This window comes from Siphateles boraxobius, unplaced genomic scaffold (genome assembly GCF_051911475.1).
Source record: "Siphateles boraxobius isolate OS27281-9 unplaced genomic scaffold, OSU_SipBor_1 22, whole genome shotgun sequence".
Lineage (NCBI taxonomy): Eukaryota > Metazoa > Chordata > Actinopteri > Cypriniformes > Leuciscidae > Siphateles > Siphateles boraxobius.
The window spans coordinates 41,329,009-41,352,500 of NW_027508833.1; the positions used below are offsets into that span (position 1 = coordinate 41,329,009).

A 23,492-nucleotide genomic window follows, 5' to 3' on the forward strand; every position below is an offset into this window, starting at 1 on the left:
AGAGCCGGTAATATTATAAACGTGCAGATTAAGGGGCGGTAATATTATAAACGTGCAGATTAAGGGCCGGTAATATTATAAACGTGCAGATTAAGGGCCGGTAATATTATAATAAGATCCTCTTCATACGTCAGAAGGTGAGAAATGTGACCGTCTTATTTTTTGTCATGCTTGCCGAGAAAGACTCACCAGAACAAAGTTACTGGGTTTCACTTTTCACATTTTCTGGGTTGTAGAAGCACCGGATTATAGCAGTTAAACACGGGAAAAGACAGATTTTTATGTTATGTCCACTTTAAATCAAGACACATTTACTGGAGAAGCAAAATGAAGATATTAATAAAATATACCAACAGCCTCAGCTGGCATTACAATTTCTACCAATCTTGAACCCTTCAATGTTTGTTGCTTAGTCTGAAAGTGTTCCTTCATAAAGCGTTGCTGTGTGTGTGTGTGTGTGTGTGTGTGTGTGTGTGTGTGTGTGTGTGTGTGTGTGTGTGTGTGTGTGTGTGTGTGTGTGTGTGTGTGTGTGTGAGTGCAGGAGCTGCTGGACGCAGAGTTTATCCCCTTGCCGAACGATTCCCGAGACTCCATGGAGCCGCTGCCGTCCTCCTACACCGAGAGCGACACACTGCCGTACGAGGAGCTGGACCAGCTCAAACCCAAGAGTCTGATGGTACTGAACGCTCTGAGGATCCAATCAGGAGGAATTAAAGCAGTAGTTCACTTCAGAATTAAAATGTCCTGATAATTTACTCTCCTCCACGTCATCCTAGATGTTCATGCGTTTCTTTCTTCAGTGGGAAAGAAATGAAGGTTTTTGAGGAAAACACTCCAGGATTTTCTCCATATAGTGACTTCAATGGAGTCCAACGGGTCGAAGGTCCAAATGTGAGTTTCAGTGCAGCTTCAAAGTCTCGACACGATCCAGCCGAGGAATAAGAGTCTGATCTAGACAAACCAGAGCACATTTATAACTAAATAAACATTTATATACTTTTAACCACTAATGCTGGTCTTGCAGAACTCTGCGATGTGACACACATTACGTAATCAGTGTGAAAGATCACAAATTTGGACCTTCGACCCGTTGGACTCCATTGAAGTCACTATATGGAGAAAATCCTGGAGTGTTTTCCTCAAAAACCTTCATTTCTTTTCCACTGAAGAAAGAAACGCATGAACATCTTGGATGACGTGGAGGAGAGTAAATTATCAGGATTATCAGTAAATTATCAGGTCATTTTCATTCTGAAGTGAACTACTGCTTTTAAGACTATCAGCAGAGGACTGTTTGTTTGTGTGTCTGAAGCCGTTGTGTTTGTTCTGCAGCCGACAGCGTGTGTGGATTACGAGCGGATGAACGGCGCAGAGACGGGCCGGGCCGATCAGAGCTGCTGTGGAGCGAGCGTCGAGCTGGCACACGTACGCATGATGTCACACCGCATGACCTGTTGCTTTAAATAAAATACATAGATGCTTAAATAACTAAAGGTGCATTACTGTAATTACGAGATTACGACTTGTAAAAAGCATTCACATCCTTGTAGAACTCGTAATTACAACTTGTAAACTGGGAATTTTCTGAGAGCTCCTACTTGTACCACCTGATTCAGTTTGGCATTGATAGTGTTTCCATAGAAAACGGATCTAAGTAGAAGGAATATTCAGTGGAGCCCATTAATTAAACGTTTTGAACACAGAGTATTTTCAGTGATATATTTCTGATTATGTCACACCATCATCTAACTGAAGTGAAAAGGCAAAATACATGCACTGTGGTTTCATGATAGTTTAGTTCGATAGAGAGAGTGAGAGATCCATACACGTCCGAATCACGAACTAATGGCTCATTTGAATCGATTCACTTTAATGAATGGTTCAAACAACTGATCTGTTCAACACTGAATTCACGAGACGTCACTGTCTGAATCAGTGTATAAAAAAATTAAACTCTAGTTAAATGCATTAGATAACATTAACAAAGGCTGTAGAAGTGCAGTTTATTAATAGCTAATGTTAATTTCACCACTTAAATAGCCTACATTATTGAAATCAAAGGTGGTATTAGTTAACATTAGTTAATGCACTGTGAACTAACATGAAGAAACAATGATCAGCTATATTTTTATTAACTAACATTAATAAATACAGTAACAGATGTATTACTCATGGTTAGTTCTTGTTAGTTAATACATTAACTAATGTTAACAAATCAAACCATATTGTAAAGTATTTTACAAAAAAATAATTTACTCAGAACACCTCTTAAAACGAGTACGTAAGTGTGCTTACCCCATTTTTTTTAGTAAGAGTGGTTAGCAAGATTTCGCCTTAATAAACTACTGTATTTTCAGGTTATTTATATGACAATGTGTAGAAAAATTACCTAAAAAAATTTAGTTTAGACAGGAGGTGAAACCAGAAAAAAAAGCACAAAGCACGTTGTTAGCTCGCCGCTAATTTTATTCAATAGTGTAGAAAATTAGACTATTAGTTAAAATAAACTTTTATTTTTCTACTTTTTCATATTGATAGGATTATATACCAAAATTATTATCAGGTATAGCAAAGAAGGATTTGATCTTACAAAGCTATGAAATCCAGTGGTAAAATCACAGCTTTTTTGAAAAGAGCGCAAGAAAGAATGACAGTGTGTGTCGGCCACCCAAGACCATTTCTGACCCAGGAAAACCCTACAGTTATTACAGAAACTACAGTTTATAGTTATATATTTTTAAATAACACTTTACAATAAGCTTTTTGATTTGTTATAATTGGTTAACTATATTAGTTAACATGAACTAACATTTATTAATATTAGTTCATGTTAATTTCACTATATACTAATACATATTCAAATCAGCAGTTGTATCTATTAACACTAGTTAATGCAGTATGACAACGATCAGTTGTGTTTCTATTAACAATTGCTTTACAATACATATATTGCTCATAGTTAGCTAATGTTAATGAATGAGACCTTATTGTAAAGTGTTTTCGGATTTCTGAAAATAATGATTTGTTGGATAAAATCTGTGTTCAAGTTTAAAGTTTTTTTTAAACCTTTCTAGTATGAAAATAATGGGGTAATAATCACAATTTTCCCCAGCATATCACTTTTCCTTTAATACAGAGTTCCAGTAAGATTTTATATATTACATATGGCATAGTAAGAAAAAGAGATGAATGGCTCTAATATTAATTTTAGAAGGTATATATATATATATATATATATATATATATATATATAAATATATACAATGGGTGTTTAAGCTTTCCGGAAACACTCGGTGGATTTGAGGCCAGCTGGAAAAATGCTCTTTTGTCATTGCTTTTTGAACAAAACATGGATGTCCAGTAATATTGTCATTTTAAAAAGAATGTTTGGCTGATTTGAATATTGAGTTTAATGAAGTCATGTTGTGTTTTTCAGCTCAGAGAAACCGTGACCCGGCAGGAAGCTCAAATCCAGATGTTACAGAAGCAGGTCAGAAATAATGTCAGATAAGTGCAGTTCCCTTTCAGTTAGTAACTCTCCACGTCACGTCGATGAACGACGAATAGGAATCTCGCCAGAGGGGCCAATCTACTTCGGGTGTAACTAAAACGAGGCAATGCACATTGGCGAGCGATGATTGCATTCGCTGTGCTGCATCGCGGCACACACACACACACGTATAATGAGCAGCAGGTGCATTGCCTCTTCAGGTTTTCACTTCGGAGCAGAGCGGTTCATGAGCCTGCAAGGTCTACTAAGCGTGTTTAAAACTTCAACGAGCAGCTCTTTGGAGAAGACTCTTCTTTATTCAGTGTTGGCGAGACAGTGCTGCAGTGGGGCCGGATTCCTCTTTGTTTGTTTTTCTTTTTCGTACATCTGAGCAAAAATCTTAGCGGTCGGTGGGTCGTGCAATGTCCACGTTAGTGGTCCAGGAACGCCATCTCTGGCTGTGTCTGGCCGACAAGGTCCGGTTTCTTAATTCCCAGACCGACCCCTTCGGTGACGTGGTTGAGAGCTTTGCCCAGCAGTTCTCAGCCGCCCAGAAGCAAACTGGAGCTGTCTCACACGTCCGCTGCTGTTTCCACCCGTCCACGTCTGCTCTCACTGCTCTCCAGTCTCCACCTAAGTAGCGCAGAGTCTGCGGACAGTTTAAACGCAGACAGTTAAGCTGCGAAGCACAAGGGGAAGAGACCCTAGGACGGGCAACCCGGAGATGGAGGAGATTGATCTTCAGGAGATGGTGACCGCACCCCCGGAGGAGGGCTGGGTGGAGAATCTTGTGTTTCCAAGCCTCCAAACCTTCTCATGCTCCCTCTGCCCAACCGAGGAACCAGGTAAGTGTTGCACAGCACACTCAGATCCCGCTGCGGGCCGCCTCGTAGAGAGAGCCAGCTGGCTAACACTGGCACATTTACAGAAATGATTAATGTGTGTTGTCCTTATAAAATAAAGAAAGAAAGAGCCCCCCCGGCCGGGTCCCTGCGTTCCACCTCGCTGCCCCACTGCGGCTACGGTCCCTTTGGTCTTGCTTGCACAGTCTCTGAGAGCCTGGCTAGCGCTATTCCCATTCTCAACTATCTCGACGACTGTCTGATACTAGCACAGTCTCGGGAGCAGTTGTGCGAACACGGGGACCTAGTGCTCAGCTGGTGGCCTTTCGGGTCAACTGGGATAAAATCAAACTCACCTCAGTGCAGAGGATTTCTTTTCTCGATATGGAGTTGAATTCGGTCTAACAGACTCCACGCCTCACAGAGGAACGTGCTCGGTCGGTGCTGAACTGCTTGAATACGTTCAAAGACAGCGGTCCAACTGAAATTCTTTCAGAGGCTCCTGGGGCATATGGCGACTGTGACGCCGCTCTGCTTGTTTTATATGAGACCGCTTCAGCACTGGCTTCACGACCGAGTCCCGAGATGGGCGTGGCACCCACCAGGTTATAATCACACACGAGGTGCCGCCAAACCTTCTGCCCGTGATCAGACCCTTCATTACTTCGGGCGGGAGTACCCCTGGTACAAGTGTCCAGGCATGTTGTGGTTTTCACGGATGCCTCCGCCACCGGCTGGGGGGCCACGTACAATGGGCATGCAGTTGCTTGGGTTTGGACGGGTCCCCACCTGCATTTGCACATCAACTACCTCGAGTTGCTCGCAGTACATCTTGCTCTGAGCCGTCTAAATGTGCCCGCTTGCAGGGCAATGATGTGCTTGTCCGCACGGGAGAACACTTGGCACGGATGCACTGGCACATAGCTGGCCCTGACGCCTTTGCAAATATGCGTTTCTCCCAGTGAGCAACATACCCTGTGTAAACTCAGGGAGGATGAGGAGCATTTCTTGCTAGTTGCGCTCATCCGCCCAACCGGACCTGGTTCCCAGAACTCATGCTCCTCTCGACAGCCCCTCCCTGGCGCATTCCTCTGAGGACGGACCTTCCCTCTCAGAGACGGGGCACCGTATGGCACCCGCGCCCAGACCTCTGGAAACTCCATGTCTGGTCACTCAACGGGAACCTAAGTTTCTAGATGACTTACCCCCAGAGGTACTGAACACCATCACTTCGGCGCGAGCACCGTCTACGAGACACGCTTACGCATTGAAGTGGAACCTGTTCATTGAGTGGTGTTCTTCTCGCCGAGAGGACCCCCAAAGATGTTCGATCAGTTTCATGCTTTTCTTCCTGCAGCACGGGTTGGAGCAAAGGCTGTCTCCCTCCACCCACAAAGTTTATGCTGCCACAATATCTGCATATCACGACCCCATAGGAGGCAAGTCGGTTGGGAAGCATGACCTGGTCGTCAGGTTCTTTAGGGGGCGAGATGGTTAAATCCTCCTCGACCTACCTCCATACCCTCTTGGGACCTTGCTCTGGTGCTCAGAGCGCTTCAGGATGCCCCCTTATCAGCCTTTGTAGTCAGCAGACTTAAAGATTCTGTAGCTGGTTGCATCGGCCTCCATTAAAAGGATAGGGAACCTTCAGGCATTTTCGGTATGCGAATCGTGCCTAGAGTTCAGGCTGGGTGACGAAGTAGAATTGGCCTCTCTAGCGAGATTCCTATTCATCAGTAATCTACGTGATCTCCTTCAGGGAACGAGGATTAACGAGACGTTCTCTCTTCTCAGAGTGGATCAGACACTGACAGCACAAGATCGAAGGAGGATATCACGTGGTTCACGCTCATCCGCAGCGCTTCTAATAAACTGGATGGAATTTTAAGTGCCCCTATTATCCTTTTTGGGATATTCCCCTTCATGTAGTGTGTAATGGAGCTGTTTGTGAATGTAAACGACTCCAAAGATCAAAGTGCAGTTAAATGGAGTTTGTGTCTCCTAAAGAAAGTGAATCTGAACTGAAACAAGTCGTCAGTAATTCAGTCTCACTTCCTGATGAACCTGCGTAGGTTTGTAACTAATTTGCATAATGCCAGCCTGTGGTGTTGATTGGCTGAGCAGCATCTCTTAGCTCCGCCCTTAAACACTGTAGTGTATCTGAGACTGGAAGAGTTTGGTTCGTGTTGTTCGTGTCGAGAAGTCGCTGTTTTCTTTATTCTGCTGGTAAAGCAAATCCACTTTGATGAGACTGATACGGTAAAACCCACGCCATCGTTACTGTTTGTATCACTGTATCAAGAGCTGAGATTCAGATATGATAATGAGTGTTTGGTGTGTTACCGAGCAGAGCAGACTGGGTCATCTGACCAATCAGAGCAGAGCAGCTCTCAGAGAGGCGGGGCTTAGAGAGACTGAATCCTTGATCGAAGCGTTTCAGACACTGAGAGAAAGAGCTGAAGCTGCAGTGGAGATTATGAAATAATTAAAGTGTTTTAGACCTTTGATGCATTTAACCTGTTGTAGGAGACCTTTAAAAGAAAATTAGGAACCTTTAAAATAGCATATAATAGGGGCACTTTTTTGCTTTTATATGAAAATAAATATGATGAACAAGACACCCAAAATACTTGGTATTTAATTCCATCTGAAAAACGTGTTTTCCATTTATTTTTAGGTCAATATATGGACATGTTTTGGGATTTTTTAGAAATAGGACTTGCATAGAGAGCTCGCACTGTCAGAGAGTTTTGGAAAACTACATAATTTATACACACTAAACCATGATATCAGAGTTACAAATTCAAACATTTTAGAAGAGAACGATCAGCAAACCGTTTCCCATCATGCAGTGCGTGGAGAGCAGCTCTAACGCGGTTCTGTCTCTGGTTTCAGTTCGGCGATCAGCTGAAGGAGAACGAGAGACTGTGGAAGGCCATCCAGAGCCTCGGAGCAGACGTCAGTCAGAGCCATGAACAAGAGTGAGATCCCATCATCCCTCAGTTATTACAGTGCCTGCGGTGAGTGTGTTAGAGCTAAAGCCAAGATCACCAACAGCCAAAGACTCGATCCTGCTGCTAGTGTCGAGCCAAACCTGGGATCTGGGAACAGCAGCGGTTAACCGTCAGACGATCCTCCAGGATGAATGTCAGGAAAGTGTCATAAACCATTGGGTTCAGTCCTCCAGACGTGGGTTTTACTCTCAAAGAGATGAAACTGTTAACTCTTTCCCCACCGGCATTTTTGATCATTTTCACAAAATGTTCACGGCCCCCAACAATATTTAGTTGTATGAATATAGGAACATGCAAACTATCAAAAGAAAGAACATGTTCAACATTTTATTCTAGCTTCACTCATTCTTTTTTTATCAATACTTCAATGTGGGTTTCATTAAAAAAAGCAACATTTTGAACAAAAAGCTGATAAAATCAAGTTTTTGTCAAAGTTTACAATGCAATGCTTTTATTGCATGTTTCTGCTTCTTCTTCAGCTGTTTTAATCTGGAGATTCAGGACTCTTTCAGATGATGTGTAATTGCGCCCCCTACTGTATAACAGTGAAAACATGGATGGCCAGAAAATTCTGTCAATGGCGGGGAAAGAGTTAAACTCAACAGCCTGGTTTCACAGACTGGGTTTAGATTAAGTCAGGATTAGGCCTTAGTTCAATCAGGACATTCAAGTAGATTTTACAATCGTGCCTTAGAAAAAAAACATTACGGGTGTGCATCTTGAGATCTTAAAGTCCCCCTGTGGTGAAAATCCAGCTTTTAATGTTGTTTATGTGTCTATGTGGTGTTTTTAATACGCTTTAAGACAAACCATGTGTAAATTCATAAGTCGACAGCATTGCTGAGTATTTTCTCCTTAAAACTGCAGTGAACCAAAGACAGTCTCAAAAACACGCTTTGAAATCGCTGGTGTTTCATTCAAGCTATTTTAAGTCATGAAGACATTTTTTTCTTGGAAGAAACGTTTAAATGTCATTTCAATGATCAAAGATGAATTTTAAGGGATACAATTGATTACCGGGGGACTTGCTTTCAGTTAAATCATATCACAAACTATATCAGTATATCAGTTTTAATGTTTTGCAGTTACACATCTGTTTTTGTGACTGATGTATTTCAGTCAGAGATTTTTACAAGCAAACTTTAATGTGTGGATGTGAAGCCAAAACACGGTTTATCTGCGTCACGGGACGAGACTCTTCATACGCAAGTCCTGTTTCTGCTGAGATGTGCAACTAAAGACACGCTGTGCCGTCACTTCATGATATCAGAGTCAGACTGTTGTGCAAACGCATGTCAAAACTACTGAACTTCCTGCTTTCTGTTGTATTTCTTGATCATTCTTTGCTTATTTTGTTTACATTGCCAAATATTGCAGAGCAAGCACATGTTGTGTTGAACTATATAGAGATTGTGTTCTCGTTCTGCCTCTGCATTGACTCACATCCACGTCTCTGAAGCAACTGCAACAAAATATGCAAATATGTTTTTGTGTATGTAGCTTATCTGGAGGTTGTTTTTAGACTTTAGTAAGGGGGGGGTTTCTGTACTTTGGAACTGTATCATATAATTATGGGACTTGCTCTTGAGGTGTTTTTATGCTTTGTACACTCCTATCAGACACTGATTGATGCACATTTTTAATAAAATGGGGGGAAAAAAGAGTTGAGGGATAAAGTCACATTGATATTGGAGTCATTTTTCATTTATCTTTATATAATTCTTCAATTTCGGTGTCGACCAATACTTTTTTGCTATTAGTTTTTATTTTGTTTCATAATTGTTTATTTACATGTTGCTAAACAGCTTAATATCAGTGTCGTCAGGATCTGAATGATTTAGTTTGAAATTGAAGCTATTTTCAGCATTTTTAAGTGTACAGGACTCTATGCAAGTACCTATTAATATTTCAACGCATTTGTTTCTATAACAAAACAGTAAATAGATATTTGTGTTATAAGCTGGTGAAAATCCAGCTTTTAATGTTGTTTATGTGTCTATGTGGTGTTTTTAATATGCTTTAAGACAAACCATGTGTAAATTCATAAGTCGACAGCATTGCTGAGTATTTTCTCCTTAAAACTGCAGTGAACCAAAGACAGTCTCAAAAACACGCTTTGAAATCGCTGGTGTTTCTGACGTCACAAACTACCTTGTAACCAATCAGATCAACGTGTGATCGTCAACGAGTGGATCTCTGAGTGAGTGAGTGAGTGGAGGCGGGGATCATTTGCATATTCATAGAACCGCGTATACTAAATGAGGCAAGGGTGTCGAGTTACAGTCAAGATATTTTAAAGCATGACTAATTTTTTTTTCAGGAAAAAAAACTTTAAATATGAAATTTTGGTGATCAAAGATGAGCTTTAAGGGGATACAGTTATTGAATACAGGGGGAAACAGTTGGTTTGTGAGGAGAGCAATCGTGTGTTTATTTTCTAAAGTCAAAATAAAACTGAACACCTTAAAAACTGCAATCGACACAAGCACTTGACAAGTCTTGCACTGGATGTACTGGTTTTGTCCTCATCTGACATATGAAACACCCGTGATTCAGCAGCTAATCCACTTTCAGGTGAAGTAGCCTGTGTACAAGTTTGGGCGAGTAAAGGCAAATTGCACAAGAAGGCGATATGATATCTATCTATCTATCTATCTATTTATCATATCTATCTATCTGTCTGTCTGTCTGTCTATCTGGCTATCTATCTGTCTATCTGTAATTTAAAAAAAGATCGTTTAAAAATGAAGAATAGGTGACTTTTATTTTGACATGTTTTGGCGTGTCGTTGTTTCCGACCTTCCCGTCATTCACACTTTCACAAACATGGAGTCTATTTTCCACGAAAAAGTAAGAATCGCATTTCAACGAATTATATTTAGGAATTATACTTATTTTTCACACACGTGCTTCACCCGATAAATAAGAGCTTTGTCCGTGTTTCAGCTTATTCTCACTCGAACGAGCTCAGACGGGTTTATATGAAGCGTTTATGGACTTTTATCGACTGTCAACGATCCGAAATGGGATGAAATTGTTCGAGGTGTTTTGTTTACTGTCATTGTGTCGCTTTTATTATTCTCACATCTCTCTCTCGTGAAGATAATGTCGCGGATTATGATTCTATAAACACCAGAGTAACTGCATTTGCTAACATTTACAATGGTACGTCATTATACACCGTTACCGCAGTTCTGAATAAATATGCGACTAATCCTGTTCTCCAGGGTAATTCTGAGAATATCGAGTCTTTTTATTTGTTTACTTTAACTACAGTAAACACGTAATCAATTATTATGCAATGAGCTTTCAGTGGTTTTCATTTATGAAGTCTCAGTTTTATTGTAAGATTAAGAACTGTAAATGAGTTCTGTGATCAGGGTTTATAAACGGGTTCGGGGAAAAGTTTACAGAAAAATTGTTTATAAATAATTTAACAAACTAAATATATGTTATTAAAATAAAACATCAATTAAAAAAATATATTAATACATTAATATATCATATTAGATAAATAAATTGTTAAAAATGTTATAAAACATTTAACAAATAAATATAAAATATTTAAATAAATAAAATTGAATTAAAAGTAATACATATGTACATTTGATTAATTTAAAATACATAAAATAAATGTAAAAAAAATTAATTACATTTGTAAAACTAAAGTAAAATAAAGCTTGTTAAAATAAATGAAAAGTTGTGTAAAAATAAGATTCTATCTAAGTAAATGAATTGATAAATGTGTTTAAATAAATAATAAATTAGTACATTATATTCAAATAAATAAGATAAAAACAAATTGATTTAAATTAAGATAATTACATTTGGTAAAACTAACAATAAATATAACTCAATTAAATAAATAAATATGGAAAAATGGTGTATAAAAATCAGAAAACACTAAGTATCTAAATAAATGTATTAAAATAAAAAAGTGATTTAAATAATAAATTAATATGTGATTAAAATAGTTAATAAAAATAAACAAATAAATTTAACATCTAAATAAACACATCTATAAATAAACATCTAACAGTACATTACTAATGTGGGTAGAAAAACGCAATGATCAAATTTAATTAATAACAAAAATTGTATTTAATGAAAAAATTATGAAAGTGAAAATACAATTTTATATAAAGTTGATAAAGCTAAACAAATTAATAAAACTTGATTAAAATAAATAACAAAAGTATAAAAGGTCAAACTAAATACGCTGTTAAAATAAAATTAAGCTAAAAAATGAGATTAAAATAAGTTATTTGAAATGCATGAAATTTGATTAAAATAAATTTAACAAATAATACTTTTCATTAAAATGATTTGATTAAAATAAATAAATAAGAGTACAGTACTGTCAGTAGAAAAAACACAATGATTTAATAGAAAGTAAATGTTTTCAAAATTTATAATAATATTTCTTATAACAGTATTAATTGGGTCATCATATATGAAAATATAAAGCTGCTGTTTAAGTGTGAGGATTGGGTCACTCGCACGAAAAGGTCATATTTTACATGTAATAGATTTAATATCTAAAAAAACCCTCCTTTCAATGCCCGAACTGTGTGTTTGTGAGCAGTTCCTGTGTTCGCCTCTTCATGACTCGCTGTATTCCTCATCTATAAGGCGTCTGCTGAATGACTAAATGTGCATGTAAAATCCCTGACAGTAGTGTGTGTGTGTGTGTGTGTGTGTGTGTGTGTGTGTGTGTGTGTGTGTGTGTGTGTGTGTGTGTGTTTCAGCAAGAGGGCTCTCTGTGTGCGCAGCACTGCTTGAATAACCTCCTGCAGGGCGAGTACTTCAGTCCGGTGGAGCTGTCGGCGATCGCACACCAGCTGGACGAGGAGGAGCGCATGCGTATGGCGGAGGGAGGAGTGCAGACGGAGGAGTACAGGACCTTCCTACAGGTGCACACACACACACACACACACTCACACTCACACACACACTCACACACAAACTCACACACATGCGTATGGCGGAGGGAGGAGTGCAGACGGAGGAGTACAGGACCTTCCTACAGGTGCACACACACACCAGACACACTCACACACACACTCACACACACACACACTCACACACATGCGTATGGCGGAGGGAGGAGTGCAGACGGAGGAGTACAGGACCTTCCTACAGGTGCACACACACACACACACACACACACACTCACACACACACACACACACACACACACACACACACACTCACACACATGCGTATGGCGGAGGGAGGAGTGCAGACGGAGGAGTATAGGACCTTCCTACAGGTGCACACACACACACACACACACTCACACTCACACACACACTCACACACAAACTCACACACATGCGTATGGCGGAGGGAGGAGTACAGGACCTTCCTACAGGTGCACACACACACACACACACTCACACACACACACACACACACTCACACACATGCGTATGGCGGAGGGAGGAGTGCAGACGGAGGAGTACAGGACCTTCCTACAGGTGCACACACACACACACACTCACACACACACACACTCACACACTCACACACACACACTCACACACACACTCACACACATGCGTATGGCGGAGGGAGGAGTGCAGACGGAGGAGTACAGGACCTTCCTACAGGTGCACACACACACACACACTCACACACACACACACTCACACACTCACACACACACACACACACACACACTCTCACACACACTCACACACACTCACAGCTCACTCTTATAATCCTAACAGCTGTGTGTTCTGTGTTCTTCAGCAACCGTCGGGAAACATGGACGACAGCGGCTTCTTTTCCATTCAGGTGAGTCTCGTCTGAGGCAGTTTCTGCACTCGATAATATTCACTGATACATGAAGGATATTCAACATCCTTTCAATCGCACTATACGTTCTTTATAGTATAAAAAGGTGCTTTAGATTATTAAAACGTTCTTTACACTAAGAATAAAATGATTTAAAGTCTCCCTGTAGTCAATAATTGTATCCCTTAAAACTTTTTCCTTGAAAAAATCCAGCTCAGAGATCCAAATGAGCCCCGCCTCCACTCACTCACTCACTCAGAGATCCACTCGTTGACGATCACACGTTGATCTGATTGGTTACAAGGTAGTTTGTGACGTCAGAAACACCAGCGATTTCAAAGCGTGTTTTTGAGGCTGTCTTTGGTTCACTGCAGTTTTAAGGAGAAAATACTCAGCAATGCTGTCGACTTATGAACTTACACATGTTTTGTGTTAAAGCATATTAATAACACCACAGACACATAAAAACATTAAAAGCTGGATTTTCACCACAGGGGGACTTTAAGAACCGAAAACTGTTCTTCTTTGGCATCACTGCTGTGAAAGCCTCATATTTTGAGAGTGTTGTCAGTGAGAGCATCGTCACTCTCCTCCTTCAGTCGTGTGCTTCGGCTGCTTGTCTGAAGTTTCTCTTCAATCTTTTTAGAGCTGAGAATCACAATTTTACATATTTAAATATAGATCATGATTCTGATTAGGGGTGCAGGGTTCGTACAAGGTGCTTAAAGTGCTTGAAGTACTTGAATTTGACTTTTTTAAATTTAAGTCCTGGAAAACCCTTGAAAACAGACATATTTTTGAAGAGGTACTTGAAAAGTGCTTGAATTATTAAAAATAGGGATGCACCGATACCGAGCTCATGTAAAAATACTCCGAATCCAACAACCGATAGGCCTACCAGGCAGCGTGTGTATAGTAACACACAGCTGTGGTGCGCGAGCTGATCAGAGAAATCTGATCAGTGGATTGAGCGCGCAGCGGCACAGACGCGCGAGCTGGTCGAGCACATCCCTTTAAACAGACATCACTGGAAGGTTTGTAGTTCATTCGGATGTCAATGGCAAAGAAAATAAAACTAGGCATGTAGCTTATTATTAACGTCAACTGACGAGAGAGCGCAGTTCTGTTGAATGCTCTTGATTGCTGATCGTTCACTCAGCACGTATTATTTGGATGAAAACTAACTCGTATATGTAAGTAAAGTAAAACATGAACTGTTATCTGATTTATGTATAACGAGTGATTCTCTACATTATTACTGGACGTTTGCAGTGAAGAAGTTCCATGAACGCAAACATCAGCGCGCGCCCCGCAAACCGGCGTCTCCGCGCGCGAATACTGAATTAAATTGTCTTTCACGTCTTGCGCTTGTACAACTTTTGTGTTGTAATTCACACAAAATTATGTAAAAACGGCCATCTTGGCGAGTATCCTAGTAAACAAAGTCAGTTATATCTCAAGTGAAGTAGCCATGTTCAAATGGGGTCCGTGCGTTCGGTCAGCAGTTTAACAAACCCACTGCTGTTTTAATGTTAATCAAACAATGGACAAATAAATTACTCACTGCTCTTGACTAAATAGGCTACCCTTTTCAACTTTACAAAAACATCCATCTATATTTAATTTATCCAGTAATGAATATGCAATTTTTTCACATTTTATTACTTTATTCAAATTTCTGTACTAGATCTACCCGAAAAACTCAAAAAACACTGTTTATTTCATTTGTAGCCTATCTTTGTTCTATTGTATTTATTTATAAGTTGATTATTCGTTCTTATTTAGTTGCTGACTGCTTAATAATGTTTTAAATTCACATTAATTAGGCTGGCAGTTTTTGTTGTAGTATTAAAATTAGATTAAATAATTGATATTTCACTGGTGTCTAAACATTTGTACCACTGACCCAATCCTTTGCTAAATATGTGCTGTGCTATTCAATGAAAGATACAATATGATAGAGCAATAGAATGTACAGTAACAGAAGCTCATACAATGCCTCTTAACAGGCTTAATTAAGCATGAAAATAATTGAAAGAAATATATATTTGATGAACAAATTAAGCCAACTAATATGATTTATATTCTTTTGGTTTATCTACTAATACATTTAAAAATTACAAATGCAGTGAAAATTCAGGGATCGGTTGCGGTATCGGTATCTCGATCTGCAAAAAGTGTTTTTTTTTTTTGTTGAAAAAATAAAATAGTTTCACGCTAAATCAATGCTGCAGCCCGTCTGAGATATAGAGCTATTTCTTATGGCTATGAGCATGATATCAAGTATATAATACAACTTTCATTCTTCAGGTCAATCATATATATTAATGGAAAAAAATTCAGTTTCAATATCCTTTCAATGGTTAAGGGGATTTTCCATGCCTGACAGCGCTGGTCAATGGATTGACCTCTATGAAGTGAAACATCAGATACCATATGTTTAATTTGAGTAAAAAAATAAAATGAAATAAATAAAAATAATAATAAAGATATTGTTTGATAAGTGCCGATTGAAGTCCTTGAAATCCAAAAAAGTAGTGCTTGAAAAGTCCTTGAAAGTCCTGGAATTTCATTTGACAGAATCTGTACGAACCCTGGGGGTGTCCATGGTTAACCGATTAACCGATTAATCGGTTAGTCCACAAAACAGATCCACTCCTGGTTTTTTTAATTCCCGCTCACAGAAAAAAACGAACATGTAAAAAGACCGCTTACAAGTAAACATTTTTTTAATAGTTGGTTGGGATGAGTAGCCTAACTGAGTAGCCTATTTAATTGGAATATCAAATAGGTTGTGCGATTATTTAAAAAAAATCTCCATCTCCATGTTTTCGGTGCTGACGCGTTCATGTAATGTAGCCTGGGTTGCGCTGCCAATAACCTAAAAGCTGTCAAAAAGAACAGGCAAAAGTAATGATTATGAATATGTCAAATATAGCAAGGAGACATATTAATTGTTTGCAGGCTCACTCAGCTGGAAAGATGAAGTTGACAATGCTGATTCGCGATCTTCACAGTGAACGCGCCAGAGAGAAATGCACTTTTCATACGGATTACATAAGCAGAGAGCAGTCTGTTCTCTTTCGTTTTGAATTGTTGTGTTTAAAAGTAGACATTTCAATATAGATTTATTTATCAGGTCTGTGAGACAACTAGGCTACCTTATAGCCTACGCTGAGTTTCGGAATTCGTTTATGAGATGAGCTCCAGTTCACGCGCCGGCGGCTCCGTATTATCTAATGTCTGCTATATTTACTTATTTCCAGGTAATTGGTTGATGAAACATTGATTAAAATTAAGATACAATTAATACAAAACGAAATTCACTTTAAAGAAAGGCTTTGTGCATTCTGTTTGAGGTCTCTGTGAAAGTTTTAGTGCCGCTTCCAGAACTGCCACGTCCAATTGTTTGTTCCATATAAATGCGAACACGAAAAATAAAATAAAATGAATATTTTATGTTCTGGGGAGAACTGACCCTTCTCCATTCGGCAGTAGTACTTTTGGTTTGTGCAGTGTAATTCACAGAATTAGGTAGCCTGAAACAATATTTTGCCACCTAAAAGTTAAAGATGTTTTGTGCAGTTATTAAAGGTGTTAAAAATGAACTACCCCTTTCTCGTGTGCCTGTATCTCGGGGTTGCGGCGGGTAGACTATGGTTAACCGAGTATTAACCGCTAAGGGCCTCGGTTAACGGTTAATGAAAAACTTGAAAACGTGCAGCCCTAATTCTGATAGCATGTCATTTACTAAAGGGTTCTGACAAAATGTTATTTTTTGTAGTCTATTTATAAAAGTGTTTCATTAATTTGAATATTTAAAATTTGTTTAAATTACTGATTCAATAACTCACTCATAAAGACTTCACTGGCTTCATTACTCGATGAATCAATGTTGTTGAACAAATCTCTTGAATAAATGCTTCAATCATTCACACAAATACTTTTTTTTGCTTCATTACTGGATGAATCAGTGTTTAAATATTAATCTCTTGAATGATTCAATAACTCATAAAGACTTCACTTGCTTCATTACTGGATGAATCTGCATTTTTAACGAATCTCTTAAGTGAGTGCTTCAATAACTCACACAAAGACTTTCTTCATTACTGGATGAATCAGTATTTTTGAATGAATGATTCGATGACAAATACATTATATTAACAGTCACTTGTCGCCACCTACTGCTGTAAAGATGTAATTGAAGTGTCAAGATACTTTTAAAAGGTGCTTTTCTCTATTTTGATCGCTACTGTAAACATCAGTGTTTATATCTGAACTCTAAAGTTTTATCCCCGTATTTCTATGATAATCTGAATAATTGTAACAGAAATAATGAAGCTGTTGTTGAAAAGACTTATACTAATACATGACAACTGCTCTCTCTGGTCAGAACGAATGTTCCGCTTTGATCGTACTTGTCAAATTGACAAATTGTCGCATTTAGGAATAAGATCGAATGTGTGTTTGAATCGTGAACGGTTAATCGTGCAGCTCTATAATCTTTCATCTCGCTTTCCTGTTCATCGTGCTTCTTCAGTCCCTCTTATTTTACATGTAAGACACTTTCCCAGTCCCGCTGTCCCTGTGTGACGGTGTCAGACGTCTCACTCGATGAGTACAGGTGTGCTGAGTACAGGTGTGCTGAGTACAGGTGTGATGAGTACAGGTGTGATGAGTACAGGTGCGCTGAGTACAGGTGTGATGAGTACAGGTGTGCTGAGTACAGGTGTGCTGAGTACAGGTGTGCTGAGTACAGGTGTGATGAGTACAGGTGTGCTGAGTACAGATGTGCTGAGTACAGGTGCTGAGTACAGGTGTGCTGAGTACAGGTGTGATGAGTACAGGTGTGCTGAGTACAGATGTGCTGAGTACAGGTGCTGAGTACAGGTGCGCTGAGTACAGGTGTGCTGAGTACAGGTGTGCTGAGTACAGGTGTGCTGAGTACAGGTGCTGAGTACAGGTGTGCTGAGTACAGGTGTGCTGAGTACAGGTGTGCTGAGTACAGATGTGCTGAGTACAGGTGCGCTGTGTACTGGTGTGCTGAGTACAGGTGCTGTGTACTGGTGTGCTGAGTACAGGTGCTGAGTACAGGTGTGCTGAGTACAGGTGTGCTGAGTACAGGTGTGCTGAGTACAGGTGCTGAGTACAGGTGTGCTGAGTACAGGTGTGCTGAGTACAGGTGCGCTGAGTACAGGTGCTGTGTACTGGTGTGCTGAGTACAGGTGCTGAGTACAGGTGTGCTGAGTACAGGTGCGCTGAGTACAGGTGCTGTGTACTGGTGTGCTGAGTACAGGTGCTGAGTACAGGTGCTGAGTACAGGTGTGCTGAGTACAGGTGTGCTGAGTACAGGTGTGCTGAGTACAGGTGTGCTGAGTACAGGTGTGCTGAGTACAGGTGCTGAGTACAGGTGTGCTGAGTACAGGTGTGCTGAGTACAGGTGCTGAGTACAGGTGTGCTGAGTACAGGTGTGCTGAGTACAGGTGTGCTGAGTACAGGTGCTGAGTACAGATGTGCTGAGTACAGGTGCGCTGAGTACAGGTGCTGTGTACTGGTGTGCTGAGTACAGGTGCTGAGTACAGGTGCTGAGTACAGGTGTGCTGAGTACAGGTGCGCTGAGTACAGGTGCTGTGTACTGGTGTGCTGAGTACAGGTGCTGTGTACTGGTGTGCTGAGTACAGGTGCTGAGTACAGGTGCTGAGTACAGGTGTGCTGAGTACAGGTGTGCTGAGTACAGGTGCTGAGTACAGGTGCTGAGTACAGGTGTGCTGAGTACAGTTGCTGAATACAGGTGCGCTGAGTACAGGGTGGTGATGGCGCAGTGGATAAGACACATGCCTTTGGTGTGAGAGACCCGGGTTCGAATCCACTGTGAGACACCAATGTGTCCCTGAGCAAGACACTTAACCCCTAGTTGCTCCAGAGGCGTGCGACCTCTGACATACATAGCAATTGTAAGTCGCTTTGGATAAAAGCGTCAGCTAAATGAATAAAAATGTAAATGTAAAAAATGTACAGGTGTGCTGTGTTTTGCAGGTCATCAGTAACGCGCTGGGGGTTTGGGGTTTAGAGATCGTTCTCTTCAACAGCAGAGAGTACCAGCAGTTACAGATCGACCCCATGTAAGCCTTTCTGACAGCTTCCGCATGCGTCCTGTTATCCGCTGTATGATGTTCATCCTCTTCATGTTTGCTTTCAGACACGAGAAGGCCTTTATATGTAACTATAAGGAGCACTGGTTTACGGTGCGCAAGCTGGGACAGCAGGTATGTGTTTCGCTGGCAGCATCAGTCTAAAACAAGGACTGCGTCTGCATTTGGACCGATAATCTGACTATTTCCAATCAGGACTTAAATATAACGTAAAATGTTTACATGACACGAGCAAACCCTCTTGTTTACATGCAACTTGCATCGTACTGATTACAGGTGCTGGTCGAATAATTAGTCAAAAACTTGATTTATTTCAGTAATTCCATTCAAAAAGGATTTTTTTGAAATTTGGATAGTATATTCATTCATTACACACAGACTGATATATTTCAAGTGTTCATTCCTTTTAATTTTGATTTTTATAACTGACAACTAATGAAATCCCCAAAATCAGTATCTCAGAAAATTAGAATATTGTGAAAAGGTTCAATATTGAAGACACCTGGTGCCACACTCTAATCAGCTAATTAACTCAAAACACCTGCAAAGGCCTTTAAATGGTCTCTCAGTCTAGTTCTGTAGGCTACACAATCATGGGGAAGACTGCTGACTTGACAGCTGTCCAAAAGACGACCATTGACATCTTGCACAAGGAGGGCAAGACACAAAAAGTCATTGCTAAAGAGGCTGGCTGTTCACAGAGCTCTGTCTCCAAGCACATTAATAGAGAGGCGAAGGAAAGGAAAAGATGTGGTAGAAAAAAGTGTACAAGCAATAGGGAAAACCGCAGCCTGGAGAGGATTGTGAAACAAAACCCATTCAAAAATGTGGGGGAGATTCACAAAGAGTGGACAGCAGCTGGAGTCCGTGTTTCAAGAACCAGCACACACAGACGTATGCGAGACATGGGTTTCAGCTGTTGCATTCCTTGTGTCAAGCCACTCTTGAAGAAACAGCGCCAGAAGCGCCTCGCCTGGGCTAAAGACAAAAAGGACTGGACTGCTGCTGAGTGGTCCAAAGTTATGTTCTCTAATGAAAGTAAATTTTGCATTTCCTTTGGAAATCAAGGTCCCAGAGTCTGGAGGAAGAGAGGAGAGGCACAGAATCCACATTGCTTGAAGTCCAGTGTAAAGTTTCCACAGTCAGTGATGGTTTGGGGTGCCATGTCATCTGCTGGTGTTGGTCCACTGTGTTTTTTGAGGTCCAAGGTCAACGCAGCCGTCTACCAGGAAGTTTTAGAGCACTTCATGCTTCTTGCTGCTGACCAACTTTATGGAGATGCAGATTTCATTTTCCAACAGGACTTGGCACCTGCACACAGTGCCAAAGCTACCAGTGCCTGGTTTAAGGACCATGGTATCCCTGTTCTTAATTGGCCAGCAAACTCGCCTGATCTTAATCCTATAGGACATCTATGGGGTATTGTGTAGAGGAAGATGCGATACGCCAGACCCAACAATGCAGAAGAGCTGAAGGCCACTATCAGAGCAACCTGGGCTCTCATAACACCTGAGCAGTGCCACAGACTGACCGACTCCATGCCACGCCGCATTGCTGCAGTAATTCAGGCAAAAGGAGCCCCAACTAAGTATTGAAAGCTGTACATGCTCATACTTTTCATGTTCATACTTTTCAGTTGGCCAACATTTCTAAAAATCCTTTTTTTGTATTGGTCTTAAGTAATATTCTAATTTTCTGAGATACTGATTTTGGGGTTTTCATTAGTTGTCAATTTTAATCATCACAATTAAATGAAATAAACATTTGAAATATATATGTCTGTGTGTAACGAATGAATATAATATCCAAATTTCACTTTTTGAATGGAATTACTGAAATAAATCAACTTTTTGATGATATTCTAATTATATGACCAGCACCCGTATTCTCTTTAGAACTGTGGTTATTTTTACTGCTTTAAGCAAACGGCTCTTCTGGTCACGTCTTCCAGCACACATGCATGTGTTTGCTGGTTGTTCCGTATTTATCTTTATCTTATCTATCAATTTTTTTGTTGACATCCAAAATTGTATCCATTTCATAGTTTTTGAGCACCAATATACTACAATTATTATGAGTTTAAGGTTACTTAAATTTCCTATTATCACTGTAAAGCTGCTTTGAAACAATCAAAGCGCTATATAAATGAAGGAGACTTGACTTAAAGCAGTAGTTCACTTCAGAATTAAAATGTCCTGATAGTTTACTCTCCTCCACGTCATCCAAGATGTTCATGCGTTTCTTTCTTCAGTGGGAAAGAAATGAAGGTTTTTGAGGAAAACACTCCAGGATTTTCTCCATATAGTGACTTCAATGGAGTCCAACGGGTCGAAGGTCCAAATGTGAGTTTCAGTGCAGCTTCAAAGTCTCGACACGATCCAGCCGAGGAATAAGAGTCTGATCTAGACAAACCAGAGCACATTTATAACTAAATAAACATTTATATACTTTTAACCACTAATGCTGGTCTTGCAGAACTCTGCGATGCGACACACATTACGTAATCAGGTTGAAAGGTCACAAATTTGGACCTTCGACCCGTTGGACTCCATTGAAGTCACTATATGGAGAAAATCCTGGAGTGTTTTCCTCAAAAACCTTCATTTCTTTTCCACTGAAGAAAGAAACGCATGAACATCTTGGATGACGTGGAGGAGAGTAAATTATCTGGATTATCAGTAAATTATCAGGTCATTTTATTTCTGAAGTGAACTAAACCTTTAATGGAATAGTTCACCCAAAAATGAAAGTTCTCACATCATTTACTCCCCCTCATGTCATTCACAATGTAAGGTATATGACTTTCTTTCTTCAGATTAACACAAACTAAGATTGTCTGGAAAATAATCCATAACTGTGAGTCTATATAATGCAAGTTAACGGCTGGCGCTCATTTGACACTTGAAAACCCTCACAAATGGTGATTCCAGTGGATGAATCTGTCTTCTAAAGCCAAACGATATGTATTCAAAAATACTTGAAATATTAAACTCTTTTAGTTATAAATCATCACTTCCGGCCAACTGTCTTCATGTATACAAATTCAGCTTGACGTAAACGTAAGTGTGTTGTGAAGTTTGTGCAAGAATCCCCTTGTGATTCCTCGTATGATGAAATATTTATGTTTTTCTTACACACACACACACACAGACACACACACACACACACACACACACCTATCTTTTGGCTTGAGAAGACACAGATGTGTCCACTGGGGTCGTATGAATTCCTGTCACGATCATTGTGTGTGTGTGTGTGTGTGTGTGTGTGTGTGTGTGTGTGTGTGTGTGTGTGTGTGTGTGTGTGTGTGTGTGTGTGTGTGTGTGTGTGTGTGTGTGTGTCTACTGTGTGAGATGATGTTGAGTTTCTCTCTGTTAATCTAGTGGTTTAATCTGAACTCGCTGTTGACCGGACCGGAGCTCATCTCCGACACATACCTGGCCCTGTTCTTAGCACAGCTACAGCAGGAAGGTACGACTCTAACATGGCCATGCGTCACATGACCTCTTATCATGGTGCGCCCACATGCATAACGCGTGGAAATTACCTATTCCAGGTTATTCCATATTTGTGATCCGGGGAAACCTGCCGGACTGTGAAGCGGATCAGATTTTGCGGATCATGCGAGTGGAGCAACAGCAGCGGCCGAAGCTGATCGGAGAAGACGAGGCCCAGAGGTGCGCTGATCGCATCACATGACAGAGCCAGACACTCCATCCTCATCTCCTGGTGTTCCATCCACATGCCTTCTTTTGCATTCTTTAGAACTCAAAAAAAAATTCCATTCTTTTACAGAATAGATTGACAATTGAACAAAACAAACATACAAAACAAACTAAAAACTGCAGCTCAGAGAGTACAAACTTCCATAGCAAACTATTAGCTCACATTATGGATAAACAAAGTGCTCATCGGTAAAATACAAATATCTAAATAAAATATTTGCAACTCTAGGGTCCAGATCATTTAAAAATGGCTCCCATATTATGTGTAAAAAGTCTGTTTTAGAGTGGATTAGATGTGAGGTACTGCAGTGGTGTCAGTCCCATTAACACTTTTTCACATGCCATTTTTAAACTGCTTGAATCTATTTATTCCTTATTGGTTATGAATGTGCATGTAAAGTTATTTGACGCCCAAAACAAAAACTGTACCCATAATTTCATCATAGCAATTTCAAATAGGATTAAATGCA

The 23,492-nt window shown here is 40.1% G+C and overlaps 2 protein-coding genes across 6 annotated transcripts in view; both read left to right on the forward strand.

Annotated features, from left to right (window-relative positions):
- The window catches only part of nek9 (NIMA related kinase 9), a 61,787-nt gene extending 52,761 nt beyond the window's left edge, over positions 1–9,026 (forward strand). Inside the window, exons 20-23 of the mRNA XM_077240176.1 lie at positions 542–676; positions 1,333–1,425; positions 3,437–3,490; positions 7,228–9,026. Coding sequence (XP_077096291.1) covers positions 542–676; positions 1,333–1,425; positions 3,437–3,490; positions 7,228–7,317 — 372 coding nt within the window. The 3' untranslated portion in view covers positions 7,318–9,026. The remainder of the gene's footprint in view (positions 1–541; positions 677–1,332; positions 1,426–3,436; positions 3,491–7,227) is intronic.
- Positions 9,027–9,934: 908 nt separating this feature from the next.
- The window catches only part of atxn3 (ataxin 3), a 19,959-nt gene continuing 6,401 nt past the window's right edge, over positions 9,935–23,492 (forward strand). For 3 of the 5 annotated variants that reach the window (XR_013206730.1, XM_077240178.1, XM_077240179.1), the window contains exons 1-6: positions 12,464–12,958; positions 13,101–13,145; positions 19,182–19,267; positions 19,345–19,411; positions 22,681–22,768; positions 22,854–22,974. Coding sequence is in view for 4 of the 5 variants with exons in the window: in XM_077240178.1 (XP_077096293.1) it covers positions 12,773–12,958; positions 13,101–13,145; positions 19,182–19,267; positions 19,345–19,411; positions 22,681–22,768; positions 22,854–22,974 (593 nt within the window). In the remaining variant the exon portion in view is untranslated. Of the gene's footprint in view, positions 10,197–12,094; positions 12,260–12,463; positions 12,959–13,100; positions 13,146–19,181; positions 19,268–19,344; positions 19,412–22,680; positions 22,769–22,853; positions 22,975–23,492 lie in introns of those variants that run through there. The other 2 variants (XM_077240180.1, XM_077240181.1) reach the window with 1 other exon arrangement.